The 15,527-nt window shown below is 43.5% G+C and overlaps 1 protein-coding gene across 9 annotated transcripts in view; it reads left to right on the top strand.

Annotated features, from left to right (window-relative positions):
• SCAPER (S-phase cyclin A associated protein in the ER) overlaps positions 1 to 15,527 on the top strand; it is a 524,758-nt gene that overhangs the window by 157,718 nt on the left and 351,513 nt on the right. For all 9 annotated transcript variants that reach the window (XM_065558411.1, XM_065558415.1, XM_065558414.1 and 6 more), the window contains one exon: positions 2,945 to 3,020. In XM_065558411.1, the coding sequence (XP_065414483.1) occupies positions 2,945 to 3,020 (76 nt within the window). The remainder of the gene's footprint in view (positions 1 to 2,944; positions 3,021 to 15,527) is intronic.

Genomic DNA, 15,527 nt, shown 5'->3' with positions numbered 1-15,527 from the left:
GGAAGGAACAATCAGTTGCACACATACAAGATGGGAAATGACCGCCTAGGAAGGAGTACTGCGGAAAGGGATCTGGGGGTCATACTGGATCACAAGCTAAATATGAGTCAACAGTGTAATGCTGTTGCAATAAAAAGCAAACATAATTCTGGGATGTATTAGCAGGAGTATTTTAAGCAACACATGAGAAATAATTCTTCTGCTCTTCTCCGTGCTGATTACGCCTCAACTGGAGTATTATGTCCAGTTGTGGGCGCCACATTTCAGGAAAGATATGGACAAATTGGAGAAAGTCCAGAGAAGAGCAACAAAAATGATTAAAGGTCTAGAAAACATGACCTATGAGGGAAGATTGAAAAAATTGGGTTGTTTAGTCTGGAGAAGAGAAGACTGAGAGGGGAAATGATAACAGTTTTCAAGTACATAAAAGGTTGTTACACGGAGGAGGGAGAAAAATTGTTGTTGTTAGCCTCTGAGGATAGGACAAGAAGCAATGGGCTTAAATTGCAGCAAGGGCGGTTTAGGTTGGACATTAGGAAAAACTTCCTAACTGTCATAGTGGCTAAGCACTGGAATAAATTGCCTAGGGAGGTTGTGGAATCTCCATCATTTGGGATTTTTAAGAGCAGGTTGGACAAACACCTGTCAGGGATGGTCTAGATAATACTTAGTCCTGCCTTGAGTGTAGGGAACTGGACTAGATGACCTCTCGAGGTCCCTTCCAGTTCTATGATTCTATGAAATGGGCAGTACAGCATAATAAATACTGATGTACATGGCAGTGATTGGAAACTGCTGTTACAGGTTCTTGATATCAAGGTACCTTGTCCTTACATGATGGCCAAAGTTTAAAGCGACACCGTATTGTAAAAATTCCTATGGCCCAAATTTCACCTAATTTAAAAAATTTTAATTTGATGGGGGGGGGGGATTATCTTGAGCCTAACTTACTTTGAGGTATAAAGGCATTTTCTGAATACTTACAGTGTTGAGGGTTCCTTCCCCTTCTTCATCCCTTGTTTTGCCATATTTTATATTTCTCAGTGTTGGTCCATGTTAGTGTGGATGTCATGCTTCTGACTGTTCCCAGACGTGTGCTGATCTTTTAAATAATGTTGATGCACAAGCGCATTTTATTTTGACAAATCAAGTGTTTGTTTTTTTAAACAAAAACAACCATGCTAATTTCACTTATCCTCAAATTGTTTCAGTGTTTGTTTCAGAGACAAATTGTTACAGTGTTTGCCAAATTACAAAAATAAAATCAGCACAGGGAGAAAAAAAACTAGTTTTTTGTTTAAAAGAATGTATTCCAAATAATGGAGAGTAAAAATGAAAGAAAGAATCCAGCAGTTACCTGATGGTTATTTTAAAAGCCTACATGTCTTGCCCAGGTTTTTATATTTATATGAGTATACAATATATACATTGAAACGTATACACACATAAAATGGGGTGCAAGATGTGGAAAGTTTGACGTACTAATCTGAGAGCAGGGGAATGGCACAACTGTAGCTTAAAAAAAGGTACAGTACTGCCATTTAACAGTGATGCGTAGGAATTGCTGCACTGGGTCAGATGTAAGGCCCCTAATCTAGAATCCTGTCTCTAACAGTGGTCAGTACCAGATGCTTCAGAGGAAGTGCTTGTCAAAGAGACAGTTTTGAAAATTTAACATTTTATCTGTTGACATCATAGAGGGAGTCATTATCATATCACTAAATAGATGAAATACATTTACAACTTTTCAATATGGCAATAAAAAACTAAAATTGGATTTTGTCATAATCTGCAGAAGATTCTTCGCAATGTAAACAGTGAAAGCACATGTAGATTTACTGTGAAGCTGGCTTTAAGAAATATTTAATAAAACCTAATTTTTTAAAAGATGTGTGTACCATCCTAAAGCAAGTAAAGAAATTCAGTGAAGCCCTTTTAAATAAGTGCTTTATAAAGACCACTGATGCAAATCATTCACTTTAGTGGGACAACAAGCATGAAAAAGGCCTGCAGGATCATGCCATAAAGGAATAATATGCTATTTTCCAAAACTATGGAATACACTAAGGCAGGGTTTGGCAACGTTTCAGGAGCGGTGTGCCGAGTCTTCATTCTTTCACTCTAATTTAAGGTTTCGAGTGCCAGTCATATATTTTAACGTTTTTAGATCTCTTTCTATAAGTCTATAATATAACTAAACTATTGTTGTATGTAAAGTAAGTAAGATTTTTAAAATGTTTAAGAAACTTCATTTAAAATTAAATTAAAATGCAGAGCTCCCCGGACCGGTGGCCAGGACCCGGGCAGTGTGAGTGCCACTGAAAATCAGCTCGCGTGCCACCTTCGGCACACGTGTCATAGGTTGCCTACCCCTGCACTAAGGACATACCCTTCTTAGTAGTGTAACCAAAAGAAAAACAAACAAACAGATGTAGACTAGTTTGAAATTGCTGTTTTATTTATAACCTAGAGCTCTTTATTTTTTAAATTGAGACGCTTCTGATGAGGCAGATGGGAAGTCCTGGACCTCAATATTATCTTCTCTAAAAAGGTTTTAGATTTCCATCATTTGTATTTTCCTGTTATATTAGGAACATATTTCCCAATACAGTTGATTTGAATCAATTTACATATACTTTATGGCATTACTAATGTTTCTGCATGGAGATTTAAACTTTGCTATGGATTCCCTCTGTTAACCTTTGATTTTCTGCCACATGTTTAGCTCTTTTAATAAAAAATCTTTTAAACTTTTGATAAGACATTTAGATGATAGTTGTACCTATAGATTTAAACTGGCATGCATGATGAAAATGCTACTTCATTTTCTAACTCTTCTAAAGATAATAAAAGATTTATGTCAAGCATTAAAGTTAGAACATAGTTTTAAAAATATATATGGCATAAAATAAAGTAATGACTAGTTACATTTATTTTAACACAGGTATGAAAACTCTATGGGGTCAGCCAAAAATGTGATAAGTGAGACTGTTGATGTAGCAGAGAGTTATAACATGATGGTAAGTCACTCATGCAATGCAACAGTGTTTTAAGATTTTTCTTTACCAAAAATAAATATTGTGCTTTGTTTGCAACTCTCAGCTCTCCCCCGCCCCCCATTGCCCCTCTTAAGTCAGTGGAAGTGCTCCTGGTGAGAATGCCCACCACTGACAAAAGGACGGTGGGGTAGGGTGGACATCAACCACCACAGTAATTATTGCAGTGGCTGTAAATTGACCTAACATAGGTCTACTTAAGTTTGTAGTATAGATATGTCCTGAGTGCAGAAAGGGAAGGAGGCCCCTTAGTACTGTGTCAAGCAGCCATTTCTCTGTTAAGTTCTCAGTGGTGATAGCACATGGAGAATAGGAGCAGAATGTACAGAGACAGGAGTGTGGGTGATAGTGGATAGAAACAGAGGAGACAGACGGGCTGTAGAGGGAGGAGAGGGATAGGTTCGTTTTTGTGTGTATGTGGTTTTTTTTTTTTTTTATGGCTACTACAGCACCCTCCCCTGTTGAACCTGGAATTGAAACCAGAATTCTTGAATCTCAGCATTCCTTTCCTGGAGCAAACAGATATGAAACTTTCTAGTGCAGGGGTTCCCAAACTTGGTTCGCGGCTTGTCCAGGGTAAGCCCCTGGCAGGCTGTGAGACACTTTGTTTACCTGAGCGTCCGCAGGTATGGCTGCTCGCAGCTCCCATTGGCCGGGAACGGCGAACCGTGGACGCTCAGGTAAACCTGTGGACACTCAGGTAAACAAAGTGTCTCACAGCCTGCCAGGGGCTTACCCTGGACAAGCCGCGAACCAAGTTTGGGAACCCCTGCTCTAGTGGCTAGTCTTCAGAAAGGGTAACAGACTACTATTACCAATTACTCAGCTCACATTGTAGAAATCTGGGCTGTGGATTAAAGGTGCCAACACTGCTGATGACCAACATAGGGGTCAATGTGATTCCACGCAGATTTTTCTTTTTAGTTTGCTTTTTAAAAAAATTAGGAAATGACATTTAAAACAATCTACACTAAAGGAACATTCAGGTTGCAAAGTCAAGAACTCAAAAGTCAGTAAATACCAGAATTAAAGTTGCCATACAATTTGAATTTGGAAGGTGTATAGTGAATGGGGTTGGGGACTGCAGGTAGAGAAAATATAGTGTCTTGGCTGAAAATTTTATCCCTGCTTCTGCCAGAGAGTTCCTATGCAACGCTTGGCAAATCACTTTAACCAAATTTTTTATAAGTTGCCATTAATTTGATGTTCCTAATTTTCTAGTTGCTGAACTTGAGACACCTGGGACAAGACTTGCAGAAGTGCTGAGTGCTCACAACTGCAATTGAAGTTGACTGGAGCTGTGCTTTGAACTTACTGTAAAAAGTGCTATACAAATGCTAAGTACAGCAAAAAATCAGGCCCTGGGCATCTCAAGTTGGGCATCCAAAATTAGTGGATGTTTTTAGTGTTGTTGTAGCCGTGTTGATCCCAGGATATTAGAGAGACAAGGTGTGCGAGGTAATATCTTTTATTGGACCAACTTCAGCTGGTGAACAAGACACGCTTTTGCGTTTACCCACCACTCTTCTTCAGGTCTGGGATAGGTGGCAGTAAACACCTCTGCCACTATAAGATAAAGGAGAGCTAGTGGGTTATAGATTGTTAGAAAATCATGGACCTAATAAATACACTGAATTTAAGGCTCATTACAACAAAGTTAGGAATTTAAGCTTATCTTTTGAAGGTGTTGTGCAGGTTTCCTTTTAAGTTTTTGTGAGTTTTGGCCTGAATGTCTCTGTGCCTCTATTCTCCATCTGTAAAGTGGGGATAATAATGCCACCTTGTGATAGTGGTGTGAAGACAGATCCATTAATGTCTGTGACCACTCAGGTACTTTGTTGAGAGTACCATAGAAAAGCCCATGAAAAATTTAGTAATTATATATTCAGTTCGGGGTTTGGCTGATGTATGATAAATTGGGCCTTGGGCTCTGCATTGTATGAAGAGGATACAAAAAAATATTGAATAGCTGCCCATTCAATGAACACCATTCCTGCTTTGCATTGAATGAAGCAGAGGTCTTCTGAAAAATATAGTAAGTGATTACGTAATTAAAGTCTTTATCTTAATGTATACTCACAAGGGGGCTAAATCAAGGTTGCGCAGGAAATCTTAATTTTGACATTTCCTAACTTTTTTGAATGCTTGACTTTGTAACCTTAAAATTCTTTTAACATATTTTTTATTTAATTTTACATATATATTAGAAGTATTTTTAAGAGTATCAAACTATACCATAAAATGTTGGCAGTTACATCTGAATCTTGGTAAGATTTTGCCTGCTTTGTCACAAACTACATCGTCGTTTGGTTTGCACTGTAATTGTGCAGAGCTTTAGGGTATTGTCTAAGCTTTCAGAGTTACAGCGTCGGCTGTTACAGTGTCGCTCAGAGAGCGCTGAAGGTAAACAGCAGTTGTGTGTTCACACTGTCAGCTGCCTGCGAAATAGCGTGTTCACACTTGCGGCATTTGCAGTGGTATTCGGAACGATGCACTCTGGGCAGCGATCCCACAGAGCATCTCTTTCTCTTCTGCCGCTAAGAGTTGTGGGAAGGCGGAGGGAGTCGCAGGGCATCCTGGGTCCTGTCCTAATGCTCTGTGATGCATTGCTTTGCATCCCAGCAATCCCTATGCTTCCGTCTGCATTTGGTGCCATCTTTCAACGGTTTGTGTACTTCACGCTCTGTTTTGCCTCTTCGGTCTGCAGGAATGGATCCTGCACTGTTGACCAATATGCTGCTCGCTCTCACTAACATGTCACGAGTGGCAGTGGAGTTTTTCCTTAAACTACAAAGGCAAGAGCAGTTTGACATTGATCTCGCCACGAGTAGTAGCTACTACACGAGGTTGGTTGGTTGGTTGCTGACCACGGTGGAACGCCGCTTTTAGACTTGGGAAACAAGCATTGAGTGGTGGGATCACATTGTCATGCACATCTGGGATGACGAGCGGTGGCTGCAGAACTTTCGGATGAGGCAAGCCACATCAGGGGGACTGTGTGATGAGCTTGCCTCAGCTCTGCGGCGCAAGGACACAAGAATGAGAACTGCCCTGCCATTGGAGAAGCATGTGGCAATTGCACTGTGGAAGCTGGCTACTCCAGACTGCTACTGACTGGTTGCTAACCAGTTCAGAGTGGAAAAGTTGACCATTGGATTCGTGTTGATAGAAGTGTTCAGGGCCATTAATTGCATCCTGCTCCGAAAGACCGTGACTCTGGGCAACGTGCATGACGTTGTGGATTGCTTTGCACAAATGGGCTTCCCTAACTACAGAGAGGCGATAGATGGCACACACATTCCAATTCTGGCACCAGACCACCTAGCCACTGAGTACATTAATCGGAAGGGGTATTTCTCAATGGTTCTTCAGGTGCTTGTGGATCATCGGGGGCTTTTCACAGACATTAACACAGGCTGGTCCGGAAAGCTGCATAACGCACGCATCTTTTGGAACACTGGCCTGTTCAGGAAGCTGCAAGCAGGTACTTTCTTCCTGGACCAGAAGATCACCGTAGGGGAAGTTGAAATGCCCATTGTGATCCTGGGAGGTCCTGCCTACCCCTTAGTTGTATGGCTTATGAAGCCATACAGGGGGCACCTTGACAGCAGCAAGGAGTTGTTCAACAACAGACTGAACAAGTGCAGAATGACTGTTGAGTGTGCTTTTGGCTGTTTAAAGGCCTGCTGGCGCTGCCTATATGGTAGGCTGGACCTGTCTGATGACAATATTCCTATGCTTATAGTCGTGTGCTGTACGCTCCATAATATTTGTGAAGAGAAGGGTGAAAGCTTCACTCAGGGCTGGATCGCTGAGGCTCAGCACTTGGAGGCTGAATTTGAACAGCCAGAGACAAGGATTATTAGAGTGGCACAGCGTGGGGCCATAAGGCTGAAAGCCACTAATATTTGTTGCTATGCTTGGAAGTGCAGAGCTTGTAATGCTAGGAGGTGATTGTGTTTGGTGCAGATGATGCACTATGAAGATTTAAGAAAATTGCCGGTTGCTTTGCAGGGCACTGTTTTTTTTCCAGTTAATGGAATAAAGATTGCTTTCAAACCAAAACAATTCTTTTATTAAAAAACAACAACCGGAGGAGGGAGAGAGGCAAAAAAACACATCAGCACTGAGGGGGATGGGGGAAGGGAGGGTCCCAGGAGGAGATGGGGTCCCGGGACGGTTAAAGATTTGTGTATGTCCAGGTATCCTATCCAACCTTCTCCTTTGGAGTACAGTGCGTGGGTACTGAGAGTCCGCAGTGCTATACTGTGACGGGGGAGGAGTGAAATGTAGCGGGTACAGACTGGAGGCAGAAGGTTGATAAGAGTGTGTTGGCAGTGTCTGGGGGGCACATGGGAAAGAATTTTGCAACAGCGGCTGCAGGGGAGGGTGGGCATGGAGCTGCTCGGTTTGCAGCGCCTGGAGCGTGTCCAGTTGACACTCCATAATGTTTAAGAGCCTCTCCATGGCTTCGTCCTGGCACGCCACGTTCTCCTTTCGGTCCCTCTTCATGCTGTCCTGCCACTCCTTCAATTCTAGTTTTTTGGCCACGGAGTACATCATCACATCACGCAGAAAGTCCTCTTTAGTTCTTCGTCTCCGTTTCTAATTCTGTGCAGCCATTCAGCTGGCAATAACAAAGAGGGAGGCTGGGCTCCCAAGGTCTTATCTGTGAAGCCAAAATGCAACATTTTACAGAAGCAGTATTGTTTGCAATACAGAGACCACTGATTCAGTGATTTAAAACACAGCCACTATTCACATACAGTACTTATCACTAACTGGCTGACTCCAGGCAAGCACACATGAGCCCCAAGACCCCCAAAATAGTGAGTAACCGCAGGGGTAGGGGAAATCAGTGTTCCAGGATCGTACAGTACACTGGGCACGTGGCTCTTGGGGAGAGCCAGCACATTTTCCCCAAGCTGTGTTCATTATGGAAGATAGCTCGCTGCTGGGGGTTAGCAGGGAATCAATGGAGGGTCTTCTCCAAGACTGCGGCTTCCACCATGGCCCTTATATGGCTCACTTGTGTGCAGCAGTGCACCCCCCTCCTCAGCTCCCCCATGATGCTTAGAGTGGTGCGGGAAAGTTACCATTAATGGGGCAAGAAACAAAGCAGCTCTGCCAAAGAACCTGCGGCAGCAAATTGCCCAATATCTCCATGAGAGTTTCCTGGAGATCTCTGAGGAAGATTCCCGTGAAGTGAGGGAGCCAATCAACACCTTGGTCTGCTGCTCAGACTAGGCATGTGGTGGTATGCGCACCATACAGACACAGGCCTGCTTTCTGACACGCACCATACAGAGACAGGCCTGCTTTCTGCAACCCTCCTGCCTCCAACAACTCGCTTCAGTGATTCCCAAAATCAAAGCCACTTACCAGGAGCCTTCTCTCCTGTTTGTGCTTCGCCAAGCTCTGACAGCTATGACTGGCTAGCCTCCTCCAGGGTAGAGAAGAGCTCCTGGCTGCATGTGTCTCTGACCTCAGAGTCGTCCTCTGCCTCTGGGTTCCCCTACACATCCTTGTCCTAGATTTCCTCCTCCTGGCTCAGTCCACTCTCTACTGGCACACAAGCCACCGAAGTATCCACAGTGGCCTTCGCAGTGGAGGTGGGGTCACCACCGAGTATCATGTCCAGCTCTTTGTAGAACTGGCTACTCGTGGGGGCAGCACTGGAGCGGCGGTTTGCCTCCCACGCCTTGTGGTAGGTGTTCTGCAGCTCCATTACTTTGACCCTGCACTGCAGTGTGTCCCGGTCATGGCCCCTTTCTGTCATGTATCGTGAACTCTGTCCGTAGGTATCATAATTCCTACAGCTGGAGCACAGCTGGGACTGGACAACCTCCTCTCCTCAAATGCTGATGAGGTCCAGCAGCTCGGCATAGCTCCAAGTGGGGGATCGCCTGGTGTGTGGAACAGGCATGGTCACCTGGAAAGATGCGCTGAGACCACGTGTCACCGAGCAAACAGGAAAGGGATTTTCAAAATTCCCATGGAATTTAAGGGGTGGAGTTCATGGTTGGTCACCCGAGGGCTGGGCAGTAGAGTTCAAACCAATGACCAGAGAGGCAAGAACAGGCATTGTGGGACACCTCCTGGAGGCCAATCGCAGCATTGTAATTGACCAGGGTGTCTACACTGGCACCGCGGCGCTGTAGCCCTGGTGCAGAAAGCTGTACGCTTCTCGTTGGGGTGTTTTTTTTTTTTTTTTTTACTGCACTGTAACTGCGCAGTTTCTGCGCACTAAGTGGCTTGGCAGTGTGTACACCTCGGGAGTTACAACGCAGAAAGCTGCTTTACTGCACAGAAACTTGCCAGTGTAGACAAGGCCTTAGTGTGTAAGCATAATAAAGGTGTGGGTTGCCAGTGCAACATTTTCAGTGCTTAGAGGGACTTGCCAATGATAAGGAGTTGCCTAAACAAAGACCTGGTTAGCAACAACTAATTTAAAACAACTTTTGCCTGCAGATCTTACTACGAATTGGCTTTAAGTGATCTCTGGGTTAGAAAGCTAATGCTGAACAAGTTGGCAATTCCTGGACAAGTTGATCAGTTACATGAAGATCTGTTTTTGTTAATATTGGATAACATTTTTGCTAAGCATTAAGAGGGACATCTTCTAGAAATTTTGTGGTACAAGTTTATCATAGTTAATTATGATGGAAAACAAATCTGCATACAAACTCTACTTCTATTCTGTATGTACGTTTTACCTTTATTTCTTTCAACAGCCTATTTTAATCCCAGTTAATGTATCTTCAAGAACAATTAAGTATTTTTCATAGTGAAATTTTGCGATGGTGTAGCAGTCTCAAAGTAACTAAATTAATTGATTTGTAAATGATGTTTTTGAAATATAAGAGTGGAAATAAAAAAAAAGTCAGAATATGTCGGTTGATTATGAAATTCTCAAAGTCTAGTTCTTTACTGTTAAATTTAATTCTGCAAAGATGGTCTGTTGGTAGGGTAGTTTATCAAATAAAACATTTTTTAAAAAGGTATTGCATATATCTTTTTGATGTTAGGAGTACATATATAACTGAAAAGAGGGCATATACTTTAAAAGATAACACAAGTTAATTATAAAAGTTTGATGTGTTCTTTTATCTCTATATTCTTATTATTTTAAATCATATTTACGGTAGCAAGTTGTAATACTGGAAATCATAAAATTAGAAATCTAAATTTGGTACCTGCATCTTATTTAATTAAAAAAGATAAACTGCTCTTTTAAAGAGTAAAAAATGCTTTTCTCAAAGCAAAAACAAAATAAAATAATCTCAACTCCTCCCCCCCAAATGCTGTTAGTAAAAATCAAAAACAAGATATTTTACCTGAAGATGCGTTTTACTGGACTAATTTGGCAAATTCAGGTAAATCCTGAGTTTACAAGAGTTGCACAACTTTTATCAGCACATGGAATTGTAAAGTTAAGCAACTGATGCAATGTTACCATTCTGTACTTATTTAGATCGACTTTCAACTGTATTTTTAAGAAATAGATCAAAGAAAGAGTCCATTTTTAAATGGGTTTGATATTTGAATTTGCCCTCCATAAAATAAATATACATAACCAAGATGTAAATTTAAACTCTACATGTAAATTAATATTTTTTTGTTAAATTTCATGCATTTCTGTTAATGACTGTTGGCTGCATACCATTATGGTCCAGCTCAATTTGACATATACCATAAATGAGTGTCTTCAATGATTTATAGCATAGGACACTTTCAAATCACTAAAAAGGAGTTCACAACTCTGTGATCTCCCTGAAGATAAATTCTTTATCATGAAACCACCAAGCATTGTGGGTGGGGGAGGGAAGAAAAGGCAGCATTATCTGGGAATATATAGGCTATGAAAGAATTTGAGACCAGTTTCTTTTTTTATATATTACTTTTATATTGTCTTGAGGGAATGCTAAGAAATGACATTTTTAATAGAGAATTAAGACATCTCTATTATGTGCCAGAGTCTGCTGTTCAAGGACCTTTAAAGAACACTTTGCAACAAGAGACTTTCAACAAATATTTTAAGTACCTTTTTAATCTGATGTAGCAATTTGCCAAAGTTTTACAAACAACAGGAACAGCACTGTTTACAATTCTAAGTCTTTTTGCAGTATTTTTTCCAATACTGAAGAACAGTACAATTTTAAAAAGCTCAGCTGCACAGGTCTGTTTTTTGTCAGTGATGTGATGCAGGAAATCTTCTAGACTATTAACAGTGAAGAATCTTCCCATGGATACTGTGCGTCCTCAATTCCAGTTGAAGTCAGTGGGAGTTGAGAATGCTGAGCAGCTTGCAAGAAATGCTTAGTCCCTAACTGAAGAGAAAGTGGAAACTGCTCCCCAGATTTTCAGTGTGTGTGCGCAGTGGGGGGATAGTGGGAAGATACAGTTCAATTTTTGCTTTTTCCCTGCCTCAAAGTTTAGGTTTTCTGTTTCTCATACTAATAGCCTTTTGTTTCTGTACATGTGATGTGTCTTTTTTATGTTTAAATATTGAAAGTAAAACAACATGCATTTAGTGATAATTAAAGTTGCATGAGGACACACCTCCATCACCCAAAACCTTGAGAATGCAAATAAGAAGTTACAGAAAAGGCCTCCAGCATTTCTTGCCACCTTTGCCATCATGTACAATGTTGTCAGTAATTCACTCTGATATTCCATAAAGCATTTCTTTCTGTCTTCAATACATACCAAAAACCAGTATGTTCCCCAATTTCGGGGGGTGGCGGAGGGATGCATTGGCCTGCTAAACCCAGGGCTGTGAGTTCAATCCTTGAGAGGGCCATTTAGGGATCTGGGGCAAAAATCTGCCAGGGACAGTACTTGGTCCTGCTGTGAAGGCAGGGGACTGGACTCAATGACCTTTCAAGGTCCCTTCCAGGTCTATGATATAGGTTTATCTCCATATTCATCCAACTTGTGCTCTTATGCAAAACTTTAATAGTGACCTCATACTCTCTTGCACCAAGAGATCTGCACATCTGACTGTTATGCAGTCCATTAATTTAGAATGTTGTTCTACCTTACCATAGCAGGATCCCCCTGGGGTGCAGCCTGGAACTGTGGGACCACTGTGCCCCCTTAACTCTCTCCAGTCTGGGCTGTCTCTCACAATGCCTTGCTAGTGACCAGCAGCAAGCCCCTCCAGGCACTGTGATCACTTAGTACAACAGCATGTGGAGCCCCACACCCAGCTATATTGCATGAATGCTCCCAGAGCCACTCATGAATCACACAGAGAAAAGTACCAGCCCAATCCCCTCCCAGCACTGTACCCCAGGAATATACCGTCTGCTGCAAGTTTCAGCGCTGTAACGTGGCAGTGTAGACAGTGCAACAGCGCTGGGAGCTACTCCCCTCATGGGGGTGGGTTTTTTACAGAGCTGGAGGAGCTCTCTCCCAGTGCTGGTGCCGCGATTACACAGCCACGTTAAAGTGCTGCCGTGGCAGCGCTTTCACGTTGCTAGTGAAAACGTGCCCTTAGTTGCTTGCAGTGTAGGTGGGGGCAGGAGAAAAGTCAGCATATGGCCACTCTGGCTGTTTTATACCCTCAGTCCATCTGTTTGGAAAACCCAAGTCCAGGCATGTCTGGGGCATTGAATCTCCCAGCAAGGTTGAGCAATTCCCCTGGTGTGGCCTCACGCAGGTGAGTCATTACATTGTAGCTCCCTTGCTGGACAATGGTTGCTGATGGGTTGATTGATACCCTGCCTGGGTGTTGGTTACTTTCCTTGCTGTTGCCTCTGGGGAGCTGGTATCTGGCTCATTCCCCAGCTTACAACATGTTTTAGTGACAACCATACAACATAATTTTCATAACTTCATATGCATTAATGATATGCATATATGGATAGAGAAATGACTTTCAGCAGATCATAACCTTTCCCCTGTTATCTTACAAGGCATGCTTTATATGCAAGATCACAATTATATATAAATGAGGAATTATGGGGGTTCCAGGGTGCTCCCCCAAGGTACAGAATGTCACAGGGACTATGGCTAAGTTTTGCTTGACAGTAGGGTGACCAGATGTCCCGATTTTATAGGGACAGTCCTATATTTGAGGCTTTTTCTTATAAAGAAGTCTATTACACCCCACCCCCATCCCGATTTTTAACACTTGCTGTCTGGTCACCCTACTGGACAGTGCAAGATGGGTGAAATTGACTATCTCGTCCTGATTAGAGAAATGTCTTAGTACATGTATACAGAGATTGTTAATGAAGTAGGGGAACCTCTGTAAAAGGGCCCTCTAATATTCACTGCCATCCCTCCGTGCATATTAGCGATTTACAATGAAATAAGGAAGATAAGGTTGCAAGTAAATAGCACAGACCTAATAACAACTACCTAATATGTAAGGGGTTAGTGAATTTGTAGTAGCTCCTCTTAGTTAACTGATGATTGTAATTCCAGCAGTTTTAGAAATGTTTAAAACATGAGTATTTCAATACTATATATATACTGGGGTTTGGGCCCCAGATTTTATCCATCAGCTGAAATAGTCCTCGCTATAGGGTGAATGATTACTTCATTCTAGATGAATAGAAGGGGCTTAATGTCTTGATGTCCGGTACTGCCTTTGACACAGTGATTTAGACACAACAAATCCTGCATCTTGGCAGGGGGTTAGATTAGATGACCCTTGCGGTCCCTTCTAACCCTGTGATTCTATGACACACTCTTCTCTTTGCTTTGTGCCTCTACTGTCCTGGTTCTCCTGTTTTGCTGACTATAGGGTTACCATATTTCAGCAAGCAAAAAAGAAGACGGGAGGAGCCCCGCCCCTGTCCTGCCCTAGCCCCGCCCCCCTCAGAACCTCCAACCCTCCCCCAGCTCCTTGTCCCCTGACTGACCCTCCTGGGACGCCTGCCCTTAACTGCCCCCCAGGACTCCACCCCCTACCTAAGCCTCCCTGCCTCTTGTCTCCTGATTGCCCCCTCCTGAGACCCTCCCGCCATCCTAACTGCCCCTCCTAGGACCCTACCCCCTACCTGTCCCTTGACTGCCCCAACCCTTATCCACACCCCCAGACAGAGCCCTGGGACTCCCACGCCCCATCCAACCACTCCCCACCCCCTGACAGCCCCCCCCAGAACTCCCGACCCATCTAAACCCCTCTGCTCCCTGTCCCCTGACTGCTCCGATCCCTCTCCCCACCCCTGCCCCCTGACAGCCCCCCCCCAGAACTCCCAACCCCCCCCCCGGCTCCTTGTCTCCTGACCACCCCTCCTGGGACCCCTGCTCTTAACTGCCCTCCAGAACCCCACCCCCTACCTAAGCCTCCCTGTTCCTTGTCCCCTAATTGCCCCCTCCTGAGACCCCCCCCCCGGACCCTACCCCCTACCTGTACCCTGACTGCCCAAAACTTTATCCACACACCCCCAGAAAGCCCCCCCCGCACACTCCCGACCCCCCCCCCCGCTCCCTGTCTCTTGACTGCCCCCTCCAGAACCTCCCTGCCCCTTCTCCGACCCCCTGGCCCCCTTACTCTGCTGCTCAGACCAGTGTGCTGGGGAGGAGGAGCAGGGGGAGGAGCTCCAGACTGCCCGTGGAAAGGCCGGCTGGTGATCTGCGAATGCAGGGAGGGAGGGAGGGAGGGAGTGCTCTCAGCTGCAGGGGAGAGGAGGGGGAAGTGGAGGAGGGGGCTCTCTCTGGCAGTCGGAGCCCCATGTAAGTGGCACCATCCTGCCGGCTGCCCTGTCAGCCGCGCGCGCTCTGCATGTGGGCGGGGGGGAAGTCCGGACATTTACAAATTCCCCCCGGACGCGATTTTTAACTCTAAAAGCCGGACATGTCCGGGGGAATCCGGACGAATGGTAAACCTAGCTGACTATACCTTCAGCACCTCCTTTAAGGATTTCCTGTTCTCTGGCTGGTGTCCCACAAGGTTCTGTTCTTGTCTGTCTTGTCTTAGCTTGCAAGCTCTTTGGGGCACAGAACATGTGTTAGTTACGTAAAGGGCTAAACTGATGGGTGATAGTAATATAGACATCTTTTGTAGTAATTTCAAGATAAAGCCTGTAGCTAGCTACTTGTGCACTTTGTCTTGGGGTATCATTTGGTGGTCTCAAGACTAGGGGGATCAAAATAATCACTTGCTAACCTGAAACTTAATCTCTTAAACTGTTTATTGAATTCATAATGATGACATTTTTTCTTTCAAGGAGGGAATTGTTTTCTTGTTCATACTTAGTCCAAATTTCACTTAACTGGTCTCCATTTTAAAAAGAGAACTTATGTTTAGAAAACATCTCTAGAATATTTTGTTTTACCATTGTCTGATTATTGACTAATTTTGTATATGTGGTTTCATATCAGAGAAGTTCTTTCAAAGTCGCAGGTTATCATATTCAAAAGAGACATAATATCTGATTGTCTTACGGCCAATAAAAGACAAGGGCATGTGGTTTTTCTGCTGTTTTCTATTTGTTTTTAAAGATGTTGAAATAA

This window comes from Chrysemys picta, chromosome 10 (genome assembly GCF_011386835.1).
Source record: "Chrysemys picta bellii isolate R12L10 chromosome 10, ASM1138683v2, whole genome shotgun sequence".
Lineage (NCBI taxonomy): Eukaryota > Metazoa > Chordata > Testudines > Emydidae > Chrysemys > Chrysemys picta.
The sequence above is the reverse complement of the archived record's forward strand: the minus strand, read 5'-3'. Positions and strand labels throughout refer to the sequence as shown.